General features: G+C 59.5%; 3 protein-coding genes and 1 long non-coding RNA gene across 4 annotated transcripts in view; 3 read left to right on the forward strand and 1 right to left on the reverse strand.

Annotated features, from left to right (window-relative positions):
- Positions 1 to 644: 644 nt before the first annotated feature.
- On the forward strand, positions 645 to 3,047 carry SYT8 (synaptotagmin 8). The gene is given in 10 exon segments (XM_053561653.1): positions 645 to 945; positions 1,037 to 1,203; positions 1,646 to 1,759; positions 1,870 to 1,990; positions 1,993 to 2,027; positions 2,098 to 2,265; positions 2,350 to 2,428; positions 2,431 to 2,454; positions 2,554 to 2,687; positions 2,788 to 3,047. Coding segments are annotated over 10 exon segments (1,170 nt in total). The 5' UTR covers positions 645 to 851; the 3' UTR covers positions 3,022 to 3,047.
- Positions 3,048 to 4,764: 1,717 nt separating this feature from the next.
- On the forward strand, positions 4,765 to 6,603 carry TNNI2 (troponin I2, fast skeletal type). Its single transcript, XM_053562497.1, has 6 exons — positions 4,765 to 4,878; positions 5,439 to 5,480; positions 5,560 to 5,688; positions 5,873 to 5,962; positions 6,091 to 6,267; positions 6,499 to 6,603. The coding sequence occupies exons 3-6, from the start codon at positions 5,566 to 5,568 to the stop codon at positions 6,592 to 6,594; spliced, it is 486 nt and encodes a 161-aa protein (XP_053418472.1). The 5' UTR covers positions 4,765 to 4,878; positions 5,439 to 5,480; positions 5,560 to 5,565; the 3' UTR covers positions 6,595 to 6,603.
- On the reverse strand, positions 6,110 to 6,507 carry LOC128565783 (uncharacterized). The gene is made up of 2 exons (XR_008374337.1): positions 6,369 to 6,507; positions 6,110 to 6,303 (listed from the first exon to the last, which is right to left on the reverse strand). It is a non-coding gene; the product is annotated as an uncharacterized LOC128565783 (long non-coding RNA).
- A 6,693-nt stretch (positions 6,604 to 13,296) lies between the features above and the next one.
- Positions 13,297 to 21,011, forward strand: part of LSP1 (lymphocyte specific protein 1) — a 35,045-nt gene continuing 27,330 nt past the window's right edge. The window contains exon 1 of the mRNA XM_053561897.1: positions 13,297 to 13,437. Within this exon, the coding sequence (XP_053417872.1) occupies positions 13,385 to 13,437 (53 nt within the window). The 5' untranslated portion in view covers positions 13,297 to 13,384. The remainder of the gene's footprint in view (positions 13,438 to 21,011) is intronic.

Raw genomic sequence — 21,011 nt, forward strand, 5'->3', positions numbered from 1 at the left:
TTCCCCCATGAATGGGAGGAGCCAGTCTGGCCAGGTGCACTCTGTCCCAGGCCCCAGGCAGGTGAGGTGAGGGGCTCCCACCCTCCTTCCCACCCATATGCCAAAGGGTGGCCAGGCAGGCAGGTAGCAAGTCTGGGCGGCCCTGAGTCAGTCTGGAGGAATGTTCTGGCTGCTCCCGCCCCACCCTGCCCTGCTCCCCCCTTCCCCAGGTGCTGCTGGCCCTGCGCCCCAGCCAGGACCACACCTTCAGCCTGGCCTGGGCTTACTTACAGCAGCCCCCACCCTGCAGCCAGCCCCACCCGCATCCCTCTCCCATGCCCCAAAGAAGCCAGGCTCCTGGGCCTGGGCCTTCAGTGAACACACTCCACCCGTGTGGCTGGTGAACTATGGTGGGCCCCGGGGGTGTGGTAGGGATGTGTTGGAACCTCAATAAGATGAGACTCTCTGTTGAAGAGATGGGACCCCCAGGCCGGGCCCAGGGTATAGGGGAGAAGGGTATGGAGGGAAGCAGCTTCTGGGAGAAGGGGCTTCCTACAATGAGGGAAGAGTGCTCTGAATTCACAAGCTGTCCAGGCTTGGCCTGCTTGGCTGGGGCTGGGAGCTAAGGGGAGGTGGCCAGGAGTCTGGGCCTGTGGCAGCTGAGCTAGTACTTTGGCCAATGCCCAGTGCTTCCTTCCTTTGGCTTCCTGCTGCTCAGAACCCTGGCCCCCGGCCACCCAGACCACCTCCTGCCCATGCAGATCTTGCGCTGGCCACTGCCAGGCAGATGGGGCAGTGGGCAGGGGCCCTAGGGGCCATTTCCCAGGTGACCCAGCCTTCCTGGCTGTCTCCTACAAGCCACCAGGGTAAAGATGGGGCACTCACCAGATGCCCATAGAACCCCAGACCCAGCTGGTACCATGGCTGTGCCTGGATTCACTCCAGACCTCACTGCCCGGACCCCCTGTGAGTTTTGGGACCCCTGGGAGGGACGAACGGAGGGCATGGCCCACAGGACTGTGGCTGTCACAGGCACATGTTGGCCCCTGTTCCCCAGGGCCCCGCTGGGCACTCGTCCTTGTTGCTCTTGTCACCGTTCTTGGTGTCTCCTGCCTGCTCTGTGCCATCTGCTGCTGTTGCCGCCACCGCCGCCACAGGAAGAAGCCCAGGAACAGGGAAGCCGTGGGCCTGGGCAGCACCCAGAGCAGCACCTCCGCCCACCTGGTGAGGCGCCGCCTCCCAGTGCCCAGCTCCACCTGCCTCAGCACAGTGGGCAGTGCAAGGCCCAGGCTGGGAGGCTCAGGGTAGCTTAAGGGTGGTCAGGGGTGAGCCCCAGGGATGGTCTAATCCACCCCAAAGCAGGCACATCAAGGACCTTCTTCTCAGGGGAAGCAGACGGGCGAAGCTGAGGGCAGGCCACACAAAAGAGATAGAGATTTGTCCCTGGGCCAAGGGGAACCACAGCAGGCCCTTGAGGAAGGCAGTGGTACAAGAGACACCATGTTTGGGGCAGAGCTAAGCTAAGGCTGTGAGCCCTCTGAGGGCTCGACTGCCCCTACTTCAGCCAGGCCCAAGGTGCATGGTTTGACTCTCATCATGGAGCTGCTGCCTGCCAACCCCGCTCTGTAGGTGCAGCTCCTGCCACCCTTGTCCCCACTCGCCCCAGGTGCAGCTGGATGTGGGTGACCTGGAGTCCAGTCCTGGGGGACCTCTGCAATGGGGGCGCCTGCAGCTCTCCCTGGAGTATGACTTTGGGAGCCAGGAGATGAAGGGCTCCGCTGTGTAGGTCCAGAGGTTCTGCGAGTTCTGGAGGGGTGAGGGGCAAATGCTGTACCTGGGTGGTGGGGGCTGACAGTGTGGATAGTCTGACCCCACCCCACTGGCTGCCAGATCAGGGTGGGCCTGAAACAGGCAGCTGACCTGAAGGCGGCAGGCATGGCAGATCCCTACGTCCTTGTCAGCATGTCCACCCAGGCTTGGCACAGGCACAAGACGAGGGTGTACCGTGGCACCTCTGCCCAGTGTTTGACGAAGCCTGCAGCTTCCATGTGAGTGGGGGCTGTGCTGCCGGGAGGGCCCCAACTGGGGCAAGGGCCCAGCTCACTCCACTACCCTCAGGTCCCACAGGCAGAGCTGCCTGGGACCACCCTGCAGGTGTAGCTGCTGGACTTCAGGCGTTTCTCCCAGCACGAGCCCCTGGGCTCGCTCAGCCTGCTGCTGGGCACGGCGGATCTGCAGCACGTCCTGGAGTGCTGGTACCAGCTGGGCCCATCTGGCGCCACCCAGGTGAACCGCTGCACACCAGGCCCTAGCCCAGCCTGCAGCCCTGCCCCCTTGCCGTCAGGAACTGAGGCCCCTCACTGTCCATAGCCTGATGAGGCTGGTGAGCTGTGTGTCTCACTCCAGTATGTGCCTGGCTCAGGCCGGCTGTCCATGGTGGTGCTGGAGGCCTGGGCCTGCATCCAGGGCTGGCAGGTGAGAACCACTCCTGTCCACCCTGGTGGACAGAGGGCTGGGGGTCCTGTGTCCAGCCCTTAGGCCTGGGCCACCCTCCGTCCCTTCTCACTTGGCCAGAGCCCTACGTGAAGGTCCAGCTCATGCTGAACCAGTGGAAGTGGAAGAAGAGAAAGACGTCTGCCAGGAAGGGCTCTGCCGCTCCCTACTTCAACCAGGCCTTCACCTTCCTCGTGCCCTTCAGCCAGGTCCAGGTGGGCCACTGGGAGGAAGGGGTGGGTGGGGCTCTTGGCCGACCTGAGCTGATCACAGTCTTTTTCTCCCACACTGGCTTGCTGGCCTGCCTGTGCCCAGAATGTGGACCTGATGCTGGCTGTCTGGGCCCGTGGCCCGCAGCTCTGGGCTGAGCCCATGGGCAAGGAGCTTCTTGGTGCCCGGGCCTCTGGCCAGCCCCTGTAGCACTGGGCAGACATGCTGGCCCATGCCTGGCGGCCCATTGCCCAGTGGCACTGCCTGCAGCCTGCCAGGGAGGTGGACCGCATGCTGGCCATGCAGCCACGCGTGCACTTGCCCTCTCTTCACTCCTGAAGGCCCTTGTGCCTCAGTCCCCTGGAACTCACTGTAATAAACACTTCACCTGACACTGCCTGTCCTGCTCAAGCCTGTGGGGATATGGAGATGAGGGGGTGGCTCTGTCCTTCCCACAAAAGCCCTTCCCAAGGATGGGGGAGGGTTTCCAGTGGGTGGGCAGCTGGCCCTTGGGTGGAGGGGGCCCAGCAAGAGTCCTACCACCGGGGCCCCCATGGGCAGAGGTGGGAACTGAGGCCTTGCTGGGCAAAGGGAAGGATGTGGCCGTGGTGGCGCCTCCCCTGTGTAAGCAGCAGGGGGCAGCACACCCCTTCAGAAATGGCTCTGGCCCAGGTGGTGCAGCCTGGCGGCAAGACGGGCCTCCTGTTCCTCACACATCTGGGCTGCCTTAGTGTCTCCAAAGCCTCCCGCATGGCGTGTCTCCTCTGAGCCGCCCCGTGGGCTGCTGGCAGGGCTGGGAGAGGGTGCCAAGTCACGGCCCGGGGGCCCCTGTTTGGGGCGGCCTGGATGAGAGGGCCACATGGGGCCTGCCCGGGCAGCCAGGCGGGCTAAGCCCCTGAGGGTCAGAGAGAGGTTCCCAGGTGGGTGGTGCTGCTACCCTGGGTTGAAGGACGTGTCCCAAGCCGCCCAGGTGAAGGGGACCATGGCAGGGTGTTGGGGGCAGGCCAGGCCCCCAATCCCTGGCAGGAAAGCAGGCTCAGGCTACAGCAGGCCCGGGAGGCCATGTTCAGGGTCTAGGCCACACCTGGGGGCAGATGAGGAGGGAAGTGCCAGCTCGTGCCTGGAGAGCTGACATGGGGACAGAGGACCACAGGGGCCCAGCAGGGAGGGTAGATGGGACGCTGACTGAGATGGGCAGAAAGGAGTGTCCTTCCACTGAGACCTGAGCCATGTGTCCCAGCAAAGCCCACGCGTGGCCACTGCAGCTGTTCTTGGGCTCCTTGCAAGAACAAGGGAGGCATCTCGGGCTCGTCACTGATCCCTAAATAGAGCCACCCAACCGCGCCTCCCCAAGACTTCTTGGCCTGGATGGCAGCACAAGCCCGGCCAGGCGGCCTGGGCAGGTGGAGAGGCCTCTCAGCTATCTGGGCCCCCATTGGTCTGAGGAGGGCTCCATGCCCTTTCTGAGCAGGGGCCCAGCCCAGGAGAGGCCATTTATACCCCTCCTCTGGCCCACCGGCCCAGCTCACCACTGCCGGCCGACTTTGCACCCAGCACTGCTTCCCAGACGCTAGGTGAGGCCCAGTCCAGCCCACCGAGGCCAGGGGACAGGGCAGTGCTCCAGCCAGCTCGAAGGGGGACTTCTGGGGCAAGGGGCCTGGGGGTCTGAGGGGCTTCCTCAGAGCTGGAGAGAAGCAGATGCTGGGGGTGGAAGCTGGGATGGGGCAGGGTAGTCCAGGGGCCTGATGACCAGGCCTCATTCCTGGGGACTCTGTGGCAGGAGAATGTTCAGGTCAAGGCACCCTAGGACCAGAGCCCCCAGAGCAGATTGGGGAGCAGTTTCCTTACATGCACTTAGGCCCGAAGCCAAAGGAACAGAGTTAAAAATAACAGCGTCGCGCTGGAGGCCACCTGCGCTGGCCCATCCCACCCTCCCTCGGGGACAGCTGCAGCTCCTCGAGCCCCGCCTGGGACATTTTGGGAACACTTTCTCCTCTTACTTCTGACCAGGGGAATTCCAAGACATCACCCTTGAGTGAGGTCAGAGGTGGAGGCAGGGCAGGGGCTGGTTAGCAAGAGGCCTGTGCCCCTGACACCCCTGGTGCTGGTGCCGCAAGTGCGAAGGCCCAGCTAACATCTCTGCCTCTCTCTCCCCACAGGCTCTCTGCTCAGGACCTCAGGATGGGAGAGTAAGTGGTCCCAGGTGGTGCCCCATGGCCCCTCACACGGCCCTCTGTGCCCTGCCAGCCATGGCCCTAACCTCTCTCTTCTCTCTCCCCTTCCTCCCTTTGTCCTCCCTCCCGGGACAGTGAGGAGGTGAGTACATGCTTGGGGGTGGTGGTGCAGGAAACACAGTGGGGTTTGGACTCCCCTTCCTCAGCATAAGTCAGAGGTCAGAGCCTAAAAGCCCCAAGACCCTGGGAAGATAGCCCAGCCATCTACCATGAAAGTGTCCCCCCCACCTGCCAAGACACTGCTGAAAGAGGAAGTGGCCTCCTGGGCCTGGTGGGGCTGTGGCCTGGTCACACTAGTCACTTCTTCTTTCTGCACCTCCGGCCTTCACCTCATGGTCCCACCCAACTGTCCCAAGGCCTCCAGCCCCAGTCATTCCAATATGATGTGTCACCTGGGGAAGTGGCACCCACTGTGAGGCATGAGGCACCTGCAGCACGGTGGGGGTGGGGTATGAGTCCTTGACTGGGGTGGGTATGGGGGCTCCAGGCCAGGGCCCTGACTCTGTCCCCTCCCTCCTGCAGAAGCGCAACAGGGCCATCACGGCCCGGAGACAGCACCTGAAGGTAGGCTGGGGCTCCGGGAGGGTTCCAGGTGGCCCAGTGTGGGGGGCAGGCCATGGTCTTCACCAGCTGCTCCCCGCAGAGTGTGATGCTCCAGATCGCGGCCACTGAGCTGGAGAAGGAGGAGGGCCGCCGGGAGGCAGAGAAACAGAACTACCTGGCAGAGCATTGCCCCCCACTGCACATCCCCAACTCCATGTCGGAGGTGCAGGTACCGGCCTGCCCCACTGCCACCCCGCAGCCTTGCCTGCTGTCCGCCCCACTGCCACCCCTCAGTCCTGCCTGCTGCCCCATCTCCCCACTTGGCAGGAGGGCTCGTGGGAGGTCGGGGGGGTGGGGCGGCAGCTGTGGCCGTCCACTGTGCGGCGGCCGCCCACCCATCACCCCTGCCCCAGGAGCTCTGCAAGCAGTTGCATGCCAAGATTGATGCTGCTGAGGAGGAGAAGTATGACATGGAGGTGAAGGTGCAGAAGAGTGGGAAGGAGGTGAGGGCCTGGGGTAGGAGGTGAGGGCACGGGGCGCGTGGTGGGGCACGGGGCGCGTGGTGGGGCACGGGGCGCGTGGTGGGGCATGGGGCAGCATGGGACTGGGTGCCCATGGCTTTCCCCCACAGCTGGAGGACATGAACCAGAAGCTGTTCGACCTGCGGGGCAAGTTCAAGAGGCCCCCGCTGCGCCGCGTGCGCATGTCGGCCGACGCCATGCTTAAGGCACTGCTGGGTTCCAAGCACAAGGTGTGCATGGACCTGCGTGCCAACCTGAAGCAGGTCAAGAAGGAGGACACGGAGAAGGTGCGCTGTCCCACTGCCTTCGCCTGCCGGGGCGGTCTGGGGCTGGGGGGCTGGATGCAGGCGCGTGGCGCTGTCCCACTGCCCTCACCTGGAGGGGTGACCTGGGGCTGGGGTGCCGGACACAGGTGCATGACGCTCTCCCGCTACCCTCGCCTGCTGGGACGGCCTGGGGCTGGGGTGCTGGATGTGGGCGCATGGCGTAGATGTGCTGAGCCCAGTCCTGGCCCCCAGGAACGGGACCTGCGTGATGTGGGTGACTGGAGGAAGAACATTGAGGAAAAGTCGGGCATGGAGGGCCGGAAGAAGATGTTTGAGACAGAGTCCTAGGCGCCCCAGTCCTAGGCCTCCCAGTCCTAGGAGTCCCAGTCTCAGGCGACTGCCACCCACAAGGCCAGCAGCACAGGCCCATGCTTGGTCCCACTCAATATTATCCTTGGCATAATAAAGGATTCCGATCCCTGTGCTGGCCTAGTCTGCTTCTGCCTGGTGATGCCCAGTCCACCAGGTGCTGCCTGCTGTGGGGTCCACAGCTGGTGGGGAGGGGGCCTTGGGAGGGCCTGGAGGGTCTGCGGTGGAGCCCACCTGGGGCTGGGTGGGCTGTCAGAGGTGGTCAAGCTGCCAGGTCAGGACTGGTGGGGAGTCCTGAGAGGGCTCACGGCCCCCTCTGCATGACTACCCACAACCCTCCACGGAGCCCAGGGAGACCCCACTGTGTGATCTGGTCAAGCCCTGTTCCTGCCAGGCTGTCCCCTTCAGGACCCTGGTCTGAGGTTGGATGCCAGGGCCAAGCTGACTCCACCACATCCCAGGCAGCGGCCCCTACAGCCCTCACCCATGTGGCCACCCTGGGTCACCCCCACACCAGGCCTCCCTGAATTTCCACATCTGTCCCTGCCCAGGGCTCTGAGGCCTGTGTTGGGAGGAGGGGCTGGCAGTGCCAGGTTGGGGGCAGCATGGAGCTTGGGGCTGGCACCCCTGTGTCTGATCTTTGCTGCCACCACACTTGGGGGCACAGAGTACTGGGCCAGCTCAGGCATTTGGCTTTGGACCTGGGCTCTGGACCACCAGGTGCCTCAGACCCCAGACTAACTATAGGGGAGTACAGTGGCCCCCCCCAGGACCTTTGTGCCCACTGGGCAGTGTCTGGGGTCCATATTCCCATGCAGGACTGGTGTCTAAGCTGGTCCCATGCTGGGCCTTGAGGGGTCTTGAGTCTCATGTCTGCTCAGCCCCAGCCCCCAGCCCCATTGCACACTCAAGGACTTGTTCCCAATAGTCCCAGACGAGGCCTGTCACATAAAGGTCTGGTTATCAGCCCTCCGTGAAGGATGGCACAGGCTGTCACTGCTGCTTGCCTCAGATCTTGGTGAGGAGGCTGCCAGCCCTGTCCTTGCTTTCCGGAGGTCCCCATGATTGATCTGCAGGCCGGAGGCAGGAAGGGAAGTTGCAGTTCAGCCTTGGACTGCCTCAAAGGACTGACGTCCTCAGCGCCCAGGATGGCCTTCAGGGTGTATCTTTGGCCCTGCCCGCCCCCGGCCCTCAGATCTGCAGCTGCAGCCCCCAGGCCCCCTCTCCCCCATGCCAGGGGCCTGGCTGTCTGCTGCGGTTCCTGCAAGGGAAGGCCAGGCTGTGTGCTCAGGACAGGGCCAGGGAGACACAGGGGAGTGGGCCCATGATGGCCTGGGGTGGGTGCAGAGGGTTCCGGCAGCCATGTCCTGTGCAGAGCTGGGCAGCACCAGCCGTGCATTCAAGGAGCTGACTGGGGTATGGCTAAGCCCTGGCCAGCAACAGTGGGACTTTGCTGTGCACACAGTGAGGGGGACTGGGCAGCTTTCCAGGGGCTATACCCAGCAGGAAAGGGGGCCAGACTGCACCCCGGGGCACAAGGCACCAGTGGTGGGTAGGCAGGGATGCCAGAATGATCCCTTCCTGAAGGACTCTGCTGGGCCAGGGCTAGCCAGATATGGAAATGGGAAAACTGCCATTTCGTTCCAAGCAAGGAAATGTAAGACACAGAATTCCAGATAGTGATTCTGGGGGGTGGAGGCTCCAGGGCCCAGTGTGGGCTGGTCAGTGGAGGTGGCTTAGTTACCTTTTCCAACAGATGAATAAATGAGTGAACAAATGAAGCAAATGGAGAGGCCTCCCTGTGACAGGCATCCTGGCCAGCTCTGCATTCTAGAAAGACTTCCGTGGGGGGCCTCGGTCAGTGAGGAGGCCAGGCCAGAGTGGGGAGGTGTGTGGGAGCGGGTCAGGTTCCCTAGGACTCGGTGGCTGAGGGCATGGGGAGCCCAAGCAGACATTGTAAGTGACAGCCTCAGGGGAGGCCCCAAAAGGGTTGGCACCAGGGAGGAGGTGGGCAGGTGTGCACAGGGGTGTGGGCTCCCTGTGGGTGACACATAGCTGGCTAGGGAGGACACAGCCACTCAAGCCCAGGTGAGCTTTGGAGCTGGGCCGCCCCGGCCTCACTTCTGGGCTCTCCCTCTCATTGCTTCTGTCCTTGTCCGTGCCTGCGTGGACAGTGGTGGAAAGTACAGCTGAGGAGTGGGAAGTGGAGGAAGCTCCCAGGGGGCTTTTCTGCAATGGTGGCTGCTGGAGCCCTGGGGGAGGGGCTGGCAGTGAGGCTAGCACTGGGCAAAGGTAGTATGTGAAGGCGTGTGCAGGTGTGTGTGGACGTGGGCAGGTGTGTGCAGGCACATGTAGATCTGTGCAGGTGTGTGCAGGCACGTGTGGACATGTGCAGGTGTGTGCAGGCACGTGTGGACATGGGCAGGTGTGTGTAGTCACGTGTGGACATGGGCAGGTGTGTGCAGGCACGTGTGGACATGGGCAGGTGTGTGTAGTCACGTGTGGACATGGGCAGGTGTGTGTAGTCACGTGTGGACATGGGCAGGTGTGTGCAGGCACGTGTGGACATGGGCAGGTGTGTGCAGGCACGTGTGGACATTTGCAGGCACCTACAGGCACTTTTCGCTGGGACAAATGAAGACAGTGCAGTGGGGGAGCACATGTCCAGGGTCTTGGTGCCTGAGACCCTCTCCCCTGGAGCAATGGGAGGCTCCTCAGGAAACACCAACTTCGGGGGGTGGGGGCAGAAGGCACCAGGGGAGCCGGAAGCATCTTGTAATGCCAGCAAGTGCGTGCGTGAGTGGCCAGAAGAAACAAGTACTGGGAACAGGCCTCAAGGGCGAGGACAGAGAGGAGATGAAAGCAGGGTTTCAATGTCAGACATTTGAAGGCCGCCTGCTATGTTGGGCAAGGGACACGTGTGTGTTTAGGACAGACCGTGAAGGAGAGACAGAGAGAGACAGAGACATAGAAATAGAGAGACAGAGACAGTGAGAGACAAAGCTAGGCAGAAAGACAGAAAGAGGGAGATCAACAGAGAGAGAGAGGGAGAGAGGGAGACAGAGGGATGGGGCAGAGAGAGGCAGGTGGGGGCGGCAGCGGTGGAGTGTGAGCCTGTGCTCTGTGCCGGGAGGCCATGCAGGTGTGCTCTGTGTTATTTGTATCTTGAAACTTTTCTGTAAGCTTGAAATTGGAAGTTAAACTTTTATTCCCGTGTCAAAACAGTAAAATTCATAAGCAGCAATAATCATAGATGACATGAAAAAACAACCAAGTCGACAGGGAGGGGTTCAGAGGGCTGAGGGCTGGGCAGAAGGTGCAGGAGAGAGTGGGAGACTCTGGCCAGGAACGTGGCGGCTCCTGGGGAGCTGCGGGGATCCTGCTGGGCCTGCTCTGCCCTTCACCTCCACTGGGAGAGGGAGCCTTGGGGGTGGGGATAGGTCGTCCCTTGGTGCCTCCAGCTCTGTGTCCTCTTTGGTTTCCTGAGAGCCTGCATGGTCTGCACGGAGACCCACCTCTGCTCGGTGCTTGACTGTGGCTATCCTGGGCAACCAGCCCCAGGCACCCTCCTCCTGGCTCCAGCTGCAGCCCTGGAGCCCAGTGGTGGAGCTCCCGCAGCACCTCAGCCCCACTGCACCGGCAGGTGCTGGGCCGCACTGGGCGTGGGTACAGAGCAGGACCCAGCTCAGCCTTAGGACCACCCAGCTGCCCGCAGTTACTGCCAGGGCTGCAGGCTGTCTCTGCCCCAGGCCTGCAGATCCCTCCGGGCTCTCCCTTCAGGGTCCAAGGTGGTCATTTACCCTGGGAAGTCTACTGAAAGTCCCCAGCCCACACACCTCACCCCTCATTGGCCATCTCAGTTATTTGGCCATTATTTCGAGGAATCACCACCACCTGGTCTGATTATTCATTCGCTGTCCCCATATTGCACTGGTAGGTAAGTGTGGTACAGTCAGGACCCAGCGAGGGACCTCAGGTGGGGACAGGGGTGTGAGGATCACTGTCCAGCTGTGCCACGGCTTTGTGTGGACACTGGCCACCACTTACCTGAGTGCACCAGTGAACAACCCCCTTCCTGCTGCCCTCCTGCAAATACCTCAGGCCCTGGACACCCACAGCTGGCTGCAGGGGCTCCCCTGTCTCAGTGTCAGACTGGCTCCCTTGTCTGTGCACTGCTGGCTAGATCCTGCACTGGTTTTGGAGACAGGACCACGGGCGAGACAAGGCCCTGCCCTCCACATGCCCCCCTTGAAGTTTCAGGAGCAAATGATCCCAAGTGAACAGACAGTTGTGTGTCTGACCCTTGGACAGACTCTTAGCTTTCAGAAGAGGGGTCTGCTCCTATTTGAGCTGCCGCCAGCAGGGCCTGCACGCTCTCAAATGTGTACCAGCCACCAGATGGCCCCATGGCAGCAGGCTCAGGCTGCAGGCAGGAGGGGAGGGAGTGGGGAGGGGCAGCTGCCAAGGGCCAGCCTGAGTATCCAGGATGCTTTTTGTTCTTGTTTGTGTTTAAAGGTGCGAAGGATTTGAGCGCATGCAAGTCAAGAGGCAGAGGGGCAGCAGGGTGGCCTGCAGGCCAGGGAGGGGCTGGGCCCTGGGGGCAGGAGAGACACATTATACCTGGCTTCCCTTCTCTCTGTGACACTGCAGTGACAGCACTCGTCTGCATCTGCTGGATGTGAGGAGGGATCCCACAGCACCCCGCAGGCCTCCTGGAGTCTGTAGAGCTCCCAAGCATGGAGTGTGGCCTAGTCCACCACACCTGGTGCTTCTGGAGGGCCATGAGGGGCTCTCCCCACACTGGGGCCCTGGAAGGTGCCAGTTTGCCAGCCCCACAGGATGGGGGGTGCCTTAATAAGGCCAGTGTCCAGTTCACACTTCCTGACTGGTGTGGGCAGGCTGGATCCTGCCCAGCTCTAAGGAAGAGCCTGTCCCAAGACTCTCCCTGGCACCTGGGGCTTTGCTGGCATCTTTGGTGTCCCTGGGCTTCTAGACGCACTAACCTGGTCTCTGCCTTCACCGTCACATGGTCCCCCCACCCCCCACCCTGTCCCCATCCCTGTGTGCATGTCTGTGTCCACATTTCCTCTTTCTGTGAGGACACCAGTCATTCTGGCCTGGGACCCGCCTACTGCACCATGACCTCACCCTAACCAAAGCCATCTGCAGCAGCCCTATCTCCAAATACGGTCATGTATTTGAGGTCCTGATGGTTAGGGCTTCAAGATGGGAATTTGGGGGACATAATCCAGCACAGAACAGGAGAGACCAGGCCCTGCCCAGGATGGGGCAGGCAGAGGGTGGGACAGGGAGAGGGTAGAGACACACTGAAGGGCCCTAGGGTTGGTTGGGACAGGTCACACTGGGCCCCCCACCCAGGCCTTTGCATTTTCCCCTGAGGCCAACCTGGTACATGGGCCTGGAGGCTCCAAGTGTAATGTCATGTTGTCTCCCTCCTGCCAGACTTAGACTGAACAGAGGGCCCTGCATTTTCATTTTGCTCTGACCCTGAAAATGGGGTAGCCGGTCCAGCCCTCAGGCAGTGACTTTTGGGACAGGGTAGGATTCCCAGCTGCCATCTGCCTTCCTTCTTCCTGACATGGCCCCAAACTTCCCAGCCAGGAGGTTGGGAGCTTCCATAGGCCAGGCCAGAGGAAGGACCCCAAGGACAGTCAGCCTGAGCATGACACCTGCTGGCAAGGCGCCTGGAAAGCAGACAAGTGGAATGAAGGGGTGGCCTCCCAGAGACTGCTGGGCAGCAATCCTGCCTCCCCAAGGCTTTGCTTAGCCCTTCTTGGGGTGTGTGGGCAGCAGAGGGGAGTTTGCTGCCCCTAAGTAGGTGGGTCCATCAGTTGGCCCTGCTGGCCCTGTAGCCTTCCCCAGCCCCCTGGGCCTCTTTGCCGTCCTGCAAGGCCTTTCCGGTTGGATCCCCAGGTTTGCCCAGAGGCTGGGGCTTGGCAAGATGGGTGGGGCTGGCTCCTTCCTCCCCTCCTGGGCTGAGGGTCTTGGCCAGGGCAGCCTGCATCACCTCTCTGGTTGCCCCAGTTTGCGGGCCCAGTAATGCCGCAGGCTCCAGGCCCACAGTCACTAGCTCTCCTCATGACTCCATAGCAGCTGTCTGGCCACCCACACAGCTGGGGATAGGGAAAGGCCGAAATAACACTGACCCAGCCCCAGTATCCAGGTCTTGGAATGGAAAAAGAGTGCCAGACAGTGCAGGGTGAGACACCAGAGTGTAGGACGGGGCAGCACTTTGTGCAGGGGCCAGGGCCATGACCCCAAGGCGCTGAGCAGAGGCTCCACCGGGTCCTGTGGGTACCTGAGGATCAGGCCTAGGGAGACTCAGAGCTCTAATGCGATGCTGCAGGAGAACCCGCCACTCACAAGTGGACATGACAGCCAGGGCTGGGGTGGGGGCTGGGGGGAGCGCAGATCCCCTCCAGGGCTGTGTGGAGCTGCTTCACCGCCCCATCAACCCAGGCCCTGAGACTTGCTTCACGCTTCCTGATGGGTGGTTTAGCTTTTTGTTTTTTTTCTCTTGTCTTGCAGCAGCAGATTAGAAAACAACACCCCAGCCCAAACCCTGTAGGTTCCAAGCTCAACCCAAACCCTGTAGGTTCCAACCTCAACCTGCATCCGGAAGAGGGAAGTGAAACCCAGTAGGGGGTGGGGGCCCCCAGTGCCTGCTGCCCCAGGAAGCCCCAGAGGCACAGCCTGCACACTCACACCCAGAATTGGACTCAGCATCCCACAGGGCCAGACCAGGCTGATGGCTGAGGCTCCGAGTGACCCTGGCTCTGAGGAGCAGGAAGAGCTGCTCGGGTAAGGGTCTGCAGTGACAAGGGCACCTGAGCCTTGTTCCAAGTGTGCCGAGGGCAGCTTTTATCACAGAGGCTGGCTGCCCCATGGGAGAAGGCAGGGCCGGCAGACAGTGGCCGGTTGTCTTCCTCGGGCTCCTTCTCACTACGACCATGGGTGGCCCTTGTCTGCCTCTGCAGTGTGGACTCACTCGCAGGAAGGCTCCCCATGAACGCAGGAGACTAAGCCCAGGAAAAGGAGGGTGGGCCCAGGACATAGCCTGGACAGCTGGGGGGAGGGAGCGCTAAAGGGAGAGTGAGACCGGGCTGGGGAGGACCCTGGGGCCCTGGCCACCCACAGGCCTGTCTCCTCAGGGCTGCCCCAGCCTGTGGCGAGGAAATAGCCCAGATCCTAGCAGATGCCTGTGCTGAGTGCTGTCTGAGGTGTGGACATGAGTGGCAGGGGCTGTGTGGGGCTAAAACCATGTGGCTAGAGGCCTGCTCAGAAGGCAGCTGTGGGCCACAGAGCCACCCACCCACCCACCCACCCAGAGAAAGTCTATGGCCTGGCCCCTGGGTCCCTGGGTCCCTGGTGAGGAGAACTGTCCCCAGACATTCCAGACTGAGCCATGCCAGAAGGCCCTGAATTGCCTCAGGTGCTGGCCCCAGAGGAGAAGGGAGTGTTCAGAGGCTGGGGCTAGGCAGGGCTTCCAGGGGCAGAGGGGACACACCAACTGTTGGGGTGGGGGAGCCCAGGGTGGCCGGGAACAGGACTGTGGGGCTGTGGCTGGGTGTGGGTAGGGGAGATGCCCAGAACTGCCATGGCTGGGCAGAAGAGGAGAATCTCAGGATACATGCTCTTATGCCCCACGCCGCAGCTCCCTGGGAAAGGGTGACCTCCAGGATCTACCTGGGGCCTGGTGTGGGTCCTGCTGGAGCAGCCACTGGGATGTCTTGCAAAGTAGACTCTGGCTGTGGCTCTTGTGCTGGTGGCTGGCAGCCACGATGCTTATAATGAACTCCCCAGTGGTAACAGAGATGGCAGAGATGCCACTGAGTGTGGGAGGGGGTGGCAGGTGGAAGGCCGGATGGACTTCATCTTTCCCAGGGCCAAATCTCACTTGGGTGTTAAGGGGCAGGCTGTTGAGGGGACCCATGTGCCGACGTGGGGCAGAAGCTATGTCTGGCAGGGCTGGGTCAGTGTGCATGTGCCTAAGGAAGGCTTCGTGGGCCCTGCCCTCAGGGAGGGGTCAGAGGATGCACCCCAGTGTGTGCCTGGTGAGGACCACCTGTCCTCTGCAGGGGAGACGGGCTGCTGGGTACAAACAGCAGGGCAATTGGGCAATAGCTACGCTCGGCTCAGAAACAGGCCCTCCCTTAGCGCCGCCCTCAGCCTTGGACTCTGCTCCTCCTGACCACCTCATGCCCATAGAAGGGCATGGCATGAGCGGCCTGGCAAGGGCACCCCTGCCTTCCTCCTCAGCTCCATCCTTAGCCACCCCCCACCCAGCTGTCTCGTATGGGCGTGGGAGGAGGGTGCAGCTGGCCCTGGGGTGTTTTGGTGCAGATGGGGTGGGTGGTCTGGGGCTGCTTCTGGCTACGTCTGTCAGGGGCTCAGGCAGGAGCTCTGGCTGGGTGCTCTTCAGGCCTCGGATGTTCCCCTACCTCCACTGTGTGCAGGGGAGGAGCATGGCCTGACCTTTCAGAGTGAAACTGAGACCCATGAGGAGGGCAGGGCTCTTGTTTCATTAGGTGACTAAGGGAACCAGGGTCTTCCCATCCAGGGCTAGAGAGAAGTCCCTGGCACCCAGGCAGGGAGGGGGCATGTGTCCAGGGAAGCTCCCACATGGGGATCCCCAGGAAGGCCTGGGGAATCCCTACACGAGATCCAGGGATCTCCCAGACTTCCCAGGACAGCCTCCCCCATCAGGGCCCTTCCACTACATGTGACAGGTGTGTCTGCTGCCCCCCTCAGCCCCCTGGCAGGCTAAGGGTCAGGGCATGGCGTTTGGCAGGGCTGACCTGTGGCTTTGCAGGGACTCCTTTTTGTCATCGAGGGAAACATTTCTCCCATAATCCTTGTGTGACCCCCAGGAGCAGGCTTACCCCACACTGAGGGTTGAGGATGGGGTAGTCATTTATTTCACAGGGCCCTTATGGGCCTTCCAGCCAGCAGGCCAGAGCCTGGTTTCCCAGCTCTGCGGGGCCCTTCCTGGGGCCAGGCATCACTATCCTGGGCAACCTCCTCTGCTGATAGCCAGAAAGCAGGAGCTCTGTCTCCCCAGACAAGCTGGCTATCCCCTGCTGCCCGAGGCCCTCTCCATCTGCCAGGACAACCCTGCCCAGCAGTCTGTTCTTCACACACGCTGGGGCCACATTCTGCCAGACAAAGAATCACTTATGGATAAGCCACCCCACAACTCTGGAGGCCCCTGGGTCCCCCACCTCCTTGAATTCCCTTCCTTCAGCGCCTCCCCTGTTCTGGAAGGTTCCAGAATTATGGCAGATATGGGTCCTCTGAATGTGCCCTGCTGTCCCCTCTCTCATGGCACCTTGTGCTGGGTTGAGTCCAGAGGGTAGAGATGACCCGGGGGTGCTTGTCCCTGGAGACCCTCTGAGCTCCAGGACCTACAGGAGAAAGGAACTGAGCCCATGGGGAGACTGAGAGACCCCTGGCAAGTCTTCCTCTGTGGCTGGGTCCCATGGGATGGAGCCAGGCCCCCAGCAGCCCTCCCACCTACCCATTGTCCATGTGGGCTGGCACCATTCAGGAGAGGTGTGGGAAGCCAGGGCATGTGACTCCAGTGCCAAGCAGGGCCCAAGCCACTCGGGAGGGAGACTGGAGTTGGGAGAGTCAAGGCAAGACCTCCAGGCCCAGCCCTGGCCCCAGCAAGGGGTGGCTAAGGGAGGAAGAATTGAGGCAGGCCCTGGGGCTCCCTCCCCAGCACTGCCTGGCTCCACACCTGAAGGCAGCAGCTGGAACCGGATCAGGCCGCGGATCCCTGGGTGGGCCTCCTTCCTCCTCCCCTGGGTCAGGGGTCTTAGGCACGCAGAAATTTCCCAGGGTGGTGGGGAGGCCAAGCCCAGCCTGGATGATGGATGTCTTCCTCTGGTACTGGGGCTGGTGGGGGTTGTTCTCTCTCCTGCCTCCCATCTTGACCCCTCCATGTCTCCTCCTTAGGTGGGGGAGGAGAGCAGGCGCCTCACACACACTCGAGCCCCCACACCCGCTGAATCTAGAGACAGAAATCCCTCCCTCCATCCCTGCCCCATCCTGGCCCCAGGTATCCCCTTACTAAACAATCCTGGGGCCACACGGGGCAGTCCTGGGGTCTCAGGGACAGATGGTGCAGAATGAGGCAGGCCTTGGCTGGGTGGCTTCTTAGCACAGCACCCAAGCCCCACACCAGCCAGCCTGCCTCTGCCTCAATTTCCCTGCCAGAGGGATAGGTGGGTCTTGGCAGCAGAAAGAGCCTGTGGCTACCCTGGCAAGTGTGCAGGCTGATGAGGGGGGACCACCACTCTGCTTTGCTCTGTTAGCCCCTGAGATCCTACTGCTGGGGGCAGGGCCCACAGCCGCTGGGTGCGCCCTGACTAGTGTGTTCTGGGTGAGCTGGCCTTGCCCCCCATCTGCACTCTTGGGGCGCAGCTTCTTGGGCTGGGTCCATGCTCTAGGTCAGGTTCCACCAAACTTTTCACACTGAGGGTCTCATTTCACCCTTCGCAACCCAGTGAGGTGGGTCTGGGAACCTCCCCCTTCATAGGTAGAAGCTGCTCAAGGGGCCAAATTCCCTGCCCAGAGCCACCTGTCCATAGCAGTTGGGTGGAGTGTGGCTTCTAAGCATTGCTGCCTAGCCTGGGGGAGGGTCCAGAGTCCCTGCCAAGTGAGTTGGGAGCTGCAGACCCAGGGAGGTCGTAGGGGTGTGTGGAGAGCTGGGCCCCACACAGCATGCCCACTACCCTGCACAGGGAGGCTACTGCACCAGGGTGGTCTTGGGATGCCAGTCGGCCAGCACCCCCAAGGCCCCCCCAAAAAAGCAGCAGTGGGGCTGGGTGCTGCCAGGCCTAATAAGGCCCTGGGCTTCTCTCCCAGCCCAGCCTCCCCAAACCCTTGCCTGGAGCTTCTTTCAGGGGCTTCTAAAGACCTCCTGGGAGATGGGTCGGCCAGAACCACAAGGCAACCAGCAAGGGGGCGGGGCCCAGTGCCCCTGAGGCAGATAGACCCTCTCTTCACAGCCATGCAGTGAGACTCAGAGCAGAGGCCAGGCTGCAGGCCCCACATGGGCCTGGAGACAGGGGGTAAGGGGCCCCGTGGGGGATGGGGTTTGCAGGAGATTAGGGAATTGAGAAAATGTGGCCTCCCAACACTGTAGAGCCCAGGACGGCCCTGTTCCTACCAGACACAGGCAGATAAGGGGTAGGCAGGTGCTGAGGATGGAGGGAGGGGAGCCCTCTAGCTTTTCTCGGGACCAGGCCAGTCCAAACTCTATCCTCCAAGTTGGAAAATTGGCACTGGTGGGAGAGGGGGATTGTCTGATCCTGTTGGTGATAGGTAGGGGCTGTCTGGGAACCTAGGACCTGCATCTGTCCCCCTGGAGCCGCCTACCCCTCCCAGCAGGAGTGGGAAGAACATAGAACTCGGACCTCAGAGTGTGGAGCAGGGCAGCTCTGTGGGGGGCATGCCCAGGCCTGATCCCAGCCCTGCACAGACTGATGCCCCAGCTTTTCCGGGGGGGCCAGTTTCCCTAGTTGCAGAGGAGTGCTCCCACGCACATGCACATGCACGCACACACACAAGCACACATGGACATGCATATGTACACAGCACACACATGCACACTTGAGTGCACACACACACACAAGTACACAGGTGCACGCACGTAACCACACACGTACCCTCATGTGCACACATAGACACACGTGCACACGCACAAGCACACACATGCACGCACACCTGCACACACATTTACACACATGTACACATCACACAGGTGTTCACACACTCAGGGGAGTGCCTGAGGGGTCTGGGAGACCATGTCTGCCTGGGTGGTGGTGTGGGTTCTACTCCCAGAGTCTCCACTTCCCCAGCTGCCACATGGGCTATGCAGGAGCATGTGAGACTAGGAGAGAAGGTCCCTTATCCTGCTCCATCCTTGGCAGGTGGGACAACACCTGCTCCTCCTGCTACCCAGGAAGAGCACAGCCCCTTACCCAAAGCTGGCTGTGCCCCTGCTTCCTGGATGTAACCTACACTGTTGACTCTTCGCCTTCCATGCAGGATGCTGAGGCTGCCCCCGCTTCCTGTGCCCCCTCAAGAGACCAGTGTGACTTGGGACAGATGAATCCAGTCAGTTTATTTCAGGGGAATAGGAGAAGTCTTTAGCCTTTCTCCCAGCCCCAATTCCAAGAAAAATCCAAGCTTTAACACCACCACCCCTCACCCACCACCTTGGCTCTGTCTTTGGCTCTGGTTCACTCCCCCACTGCCAGAGGTCTTCGCTGGGACAGATAAGTTCTCAAGGCATTTGGAGGCTGCCCCTCTGAAAATCAGAGACATATCTCTAGCAGGGTTCAGCCAGGAGCCATAGAGGCTCCCTGACTTCCCCCATCTCCATGGACTCTTGGTATGTAACATACCTTCCACTGGGATAAGGACCCGGGGACATATATTTTGGCAAGGTCTGTGTGTGTCAGGGATGATGAGAATGTGCGAATAAGAGGACCTGTTCCTATCCCCCCACAGCCTCTGTTTAGGTTCCACTGTGATGTTCAGCCTCCTGGACCATGACAGTTGGTGGTGTCTCCTGGGCCATGATAGTTGGTGGTGTCTCCTGGGCCATGATAGTTGGCGGTGTTCTTTAGGCTGTGAGTTTATGAACCAGGTCTTAATCATAGAAGAAAGGAAAAAAAAAAAACAAAAGATGACTCAGTTATGGAGAAAAGTATGAATAAATGGGAAGATGGCTGAAGAAAGGTGGGATATAGTAAAAACTGGATGGATGAATGGATGGGTGGGTGGGTAGATTGATAGATAAATGAAAGGAAGTATGGACTGACGTATGGGAAGATACTTGAATGATAAAGGGACATGAAGAAAGAATATGTGAATGGATCAATGAACTACACACAGACGCATGAACAAAAGGACCCATGGAGGGAGGAAGGGAGGAATGAATGGATGGATAGACGGATGGGTAGGTGAGTGGGCTAATGTATAAATAGAAAGACAACGGAATAAATGATATGGTAATTGATGAATAGATGAATGAATAAAGACCAGATGGATGGACAGAAAAACAAGTGTATGTATGTATGTTTAGATGGGGCTATGGATGGGTGGATGGACAAACAATAATGTGATATTTAGAATATTTAACAATGATAGCCGGGCGTTGTGGTGGGCGCCTGTAGTCCCAGCTACTCTGGAGGTTGAGGCAAGAGAATTGCTTAAGCCCAGGAGTTGGAGGTTGCTGTGAGCTGTGTGAGGCCACGGCACTCTACCAAGGGCCATAAAGTGAGACTGTCTCTACCAAAAAAAAGAAAAAAGAATATTTAACAATGAAACAAATATTAATCTACTGAGCACTGACTTCAATTGGTTGAATATATGATTATATTGTTCTGTGTATATCAGCTGATTGTCAGCTCAATGGACAAATGAGGAGGTGTTTTTAAGGATGGATGGAAAGACGGATGAACACATGGGGTAAAAATGTGATTGGGTGGATGAGTAGTTGGGTGGAAGGTAGAAGGATTATTAAGAGAGGTTGACACACAGGTGGATGTGCATAGTGGATAGATGAATAGATGGACAGATGGGTGAACTCAACAAGAGATGGGTGGAAAGGAAAATGGATGAGTTAGCAGGTAGAGTCAGTGATGAATGAGCTATTGAAAAGGTAGATGGATGGAAAGGTTCCCCTCAGCCAGGAATCTTGCACTGTCCTGCAACACTTCCTCCCACTGTGTTGATAGCTCTCTATCTTTCATTGCTCTCAATTTCTTTTCAAATAAGGAATGACTGACTTCTTCCTGTGAGTCTTTCCTTGGCTGTAACATATAAAATATGAATCTCTTCCCAAACTCCTTATCTCCTGACCCTGACTTATGTTTTCTGTAGTATTTGCCATTATCTGATATATTTCAGTATACGAGGGCTATTTGGAAAGTATCCAGCCATGAAATACAAAAAATAGAGACATGTGTGGCAGGAAGGTGCCAAAAAAATGTATGCTCAATATAAACCAATGATGTTTGTTATTTTCTATATTGTATCTTGTATCTCTTGTAATTGCAGAAAAATGTGACTTGAGTATTACAATTTTAATATAGTTTTTTCTTTCTTTTTTTATTGTTAAATCATAGCTGTGTACATTAGTGCAATAGTTTTTTCTTTCTTAAAATGCGTATACATCTTTTAGCACCTTCTGTGTACTATGGAGATATAGATATACCCTCACCAAAATGTCCTCATCAAGAGAGAAGGGGCTCAGCACCCATAGCACAGTGGTTATGGAGCCAGCCACATACACCGAGGGTGGCAGGTTAAAACCCGGCTCCAGCCAGCTAAAACAACAATGACAACTGCAACAAAAAATA

The sequence above is a fragment of the Nycticebus coucang genome, chromosome 14 (assembly GCF_027406575.1).
Source record: "Nycticebus coucang isolate mNycCou1 chromosome 14, mNycCou1.pri, whole genome shotgun sequence".
In the NCBI taxonomy this organism is placed as follows: Eukaryota; Metazoa; Chordata; class Mammalia; order Primates; family Lorisidae; genus Nycticebus; species Nycticebus coucang.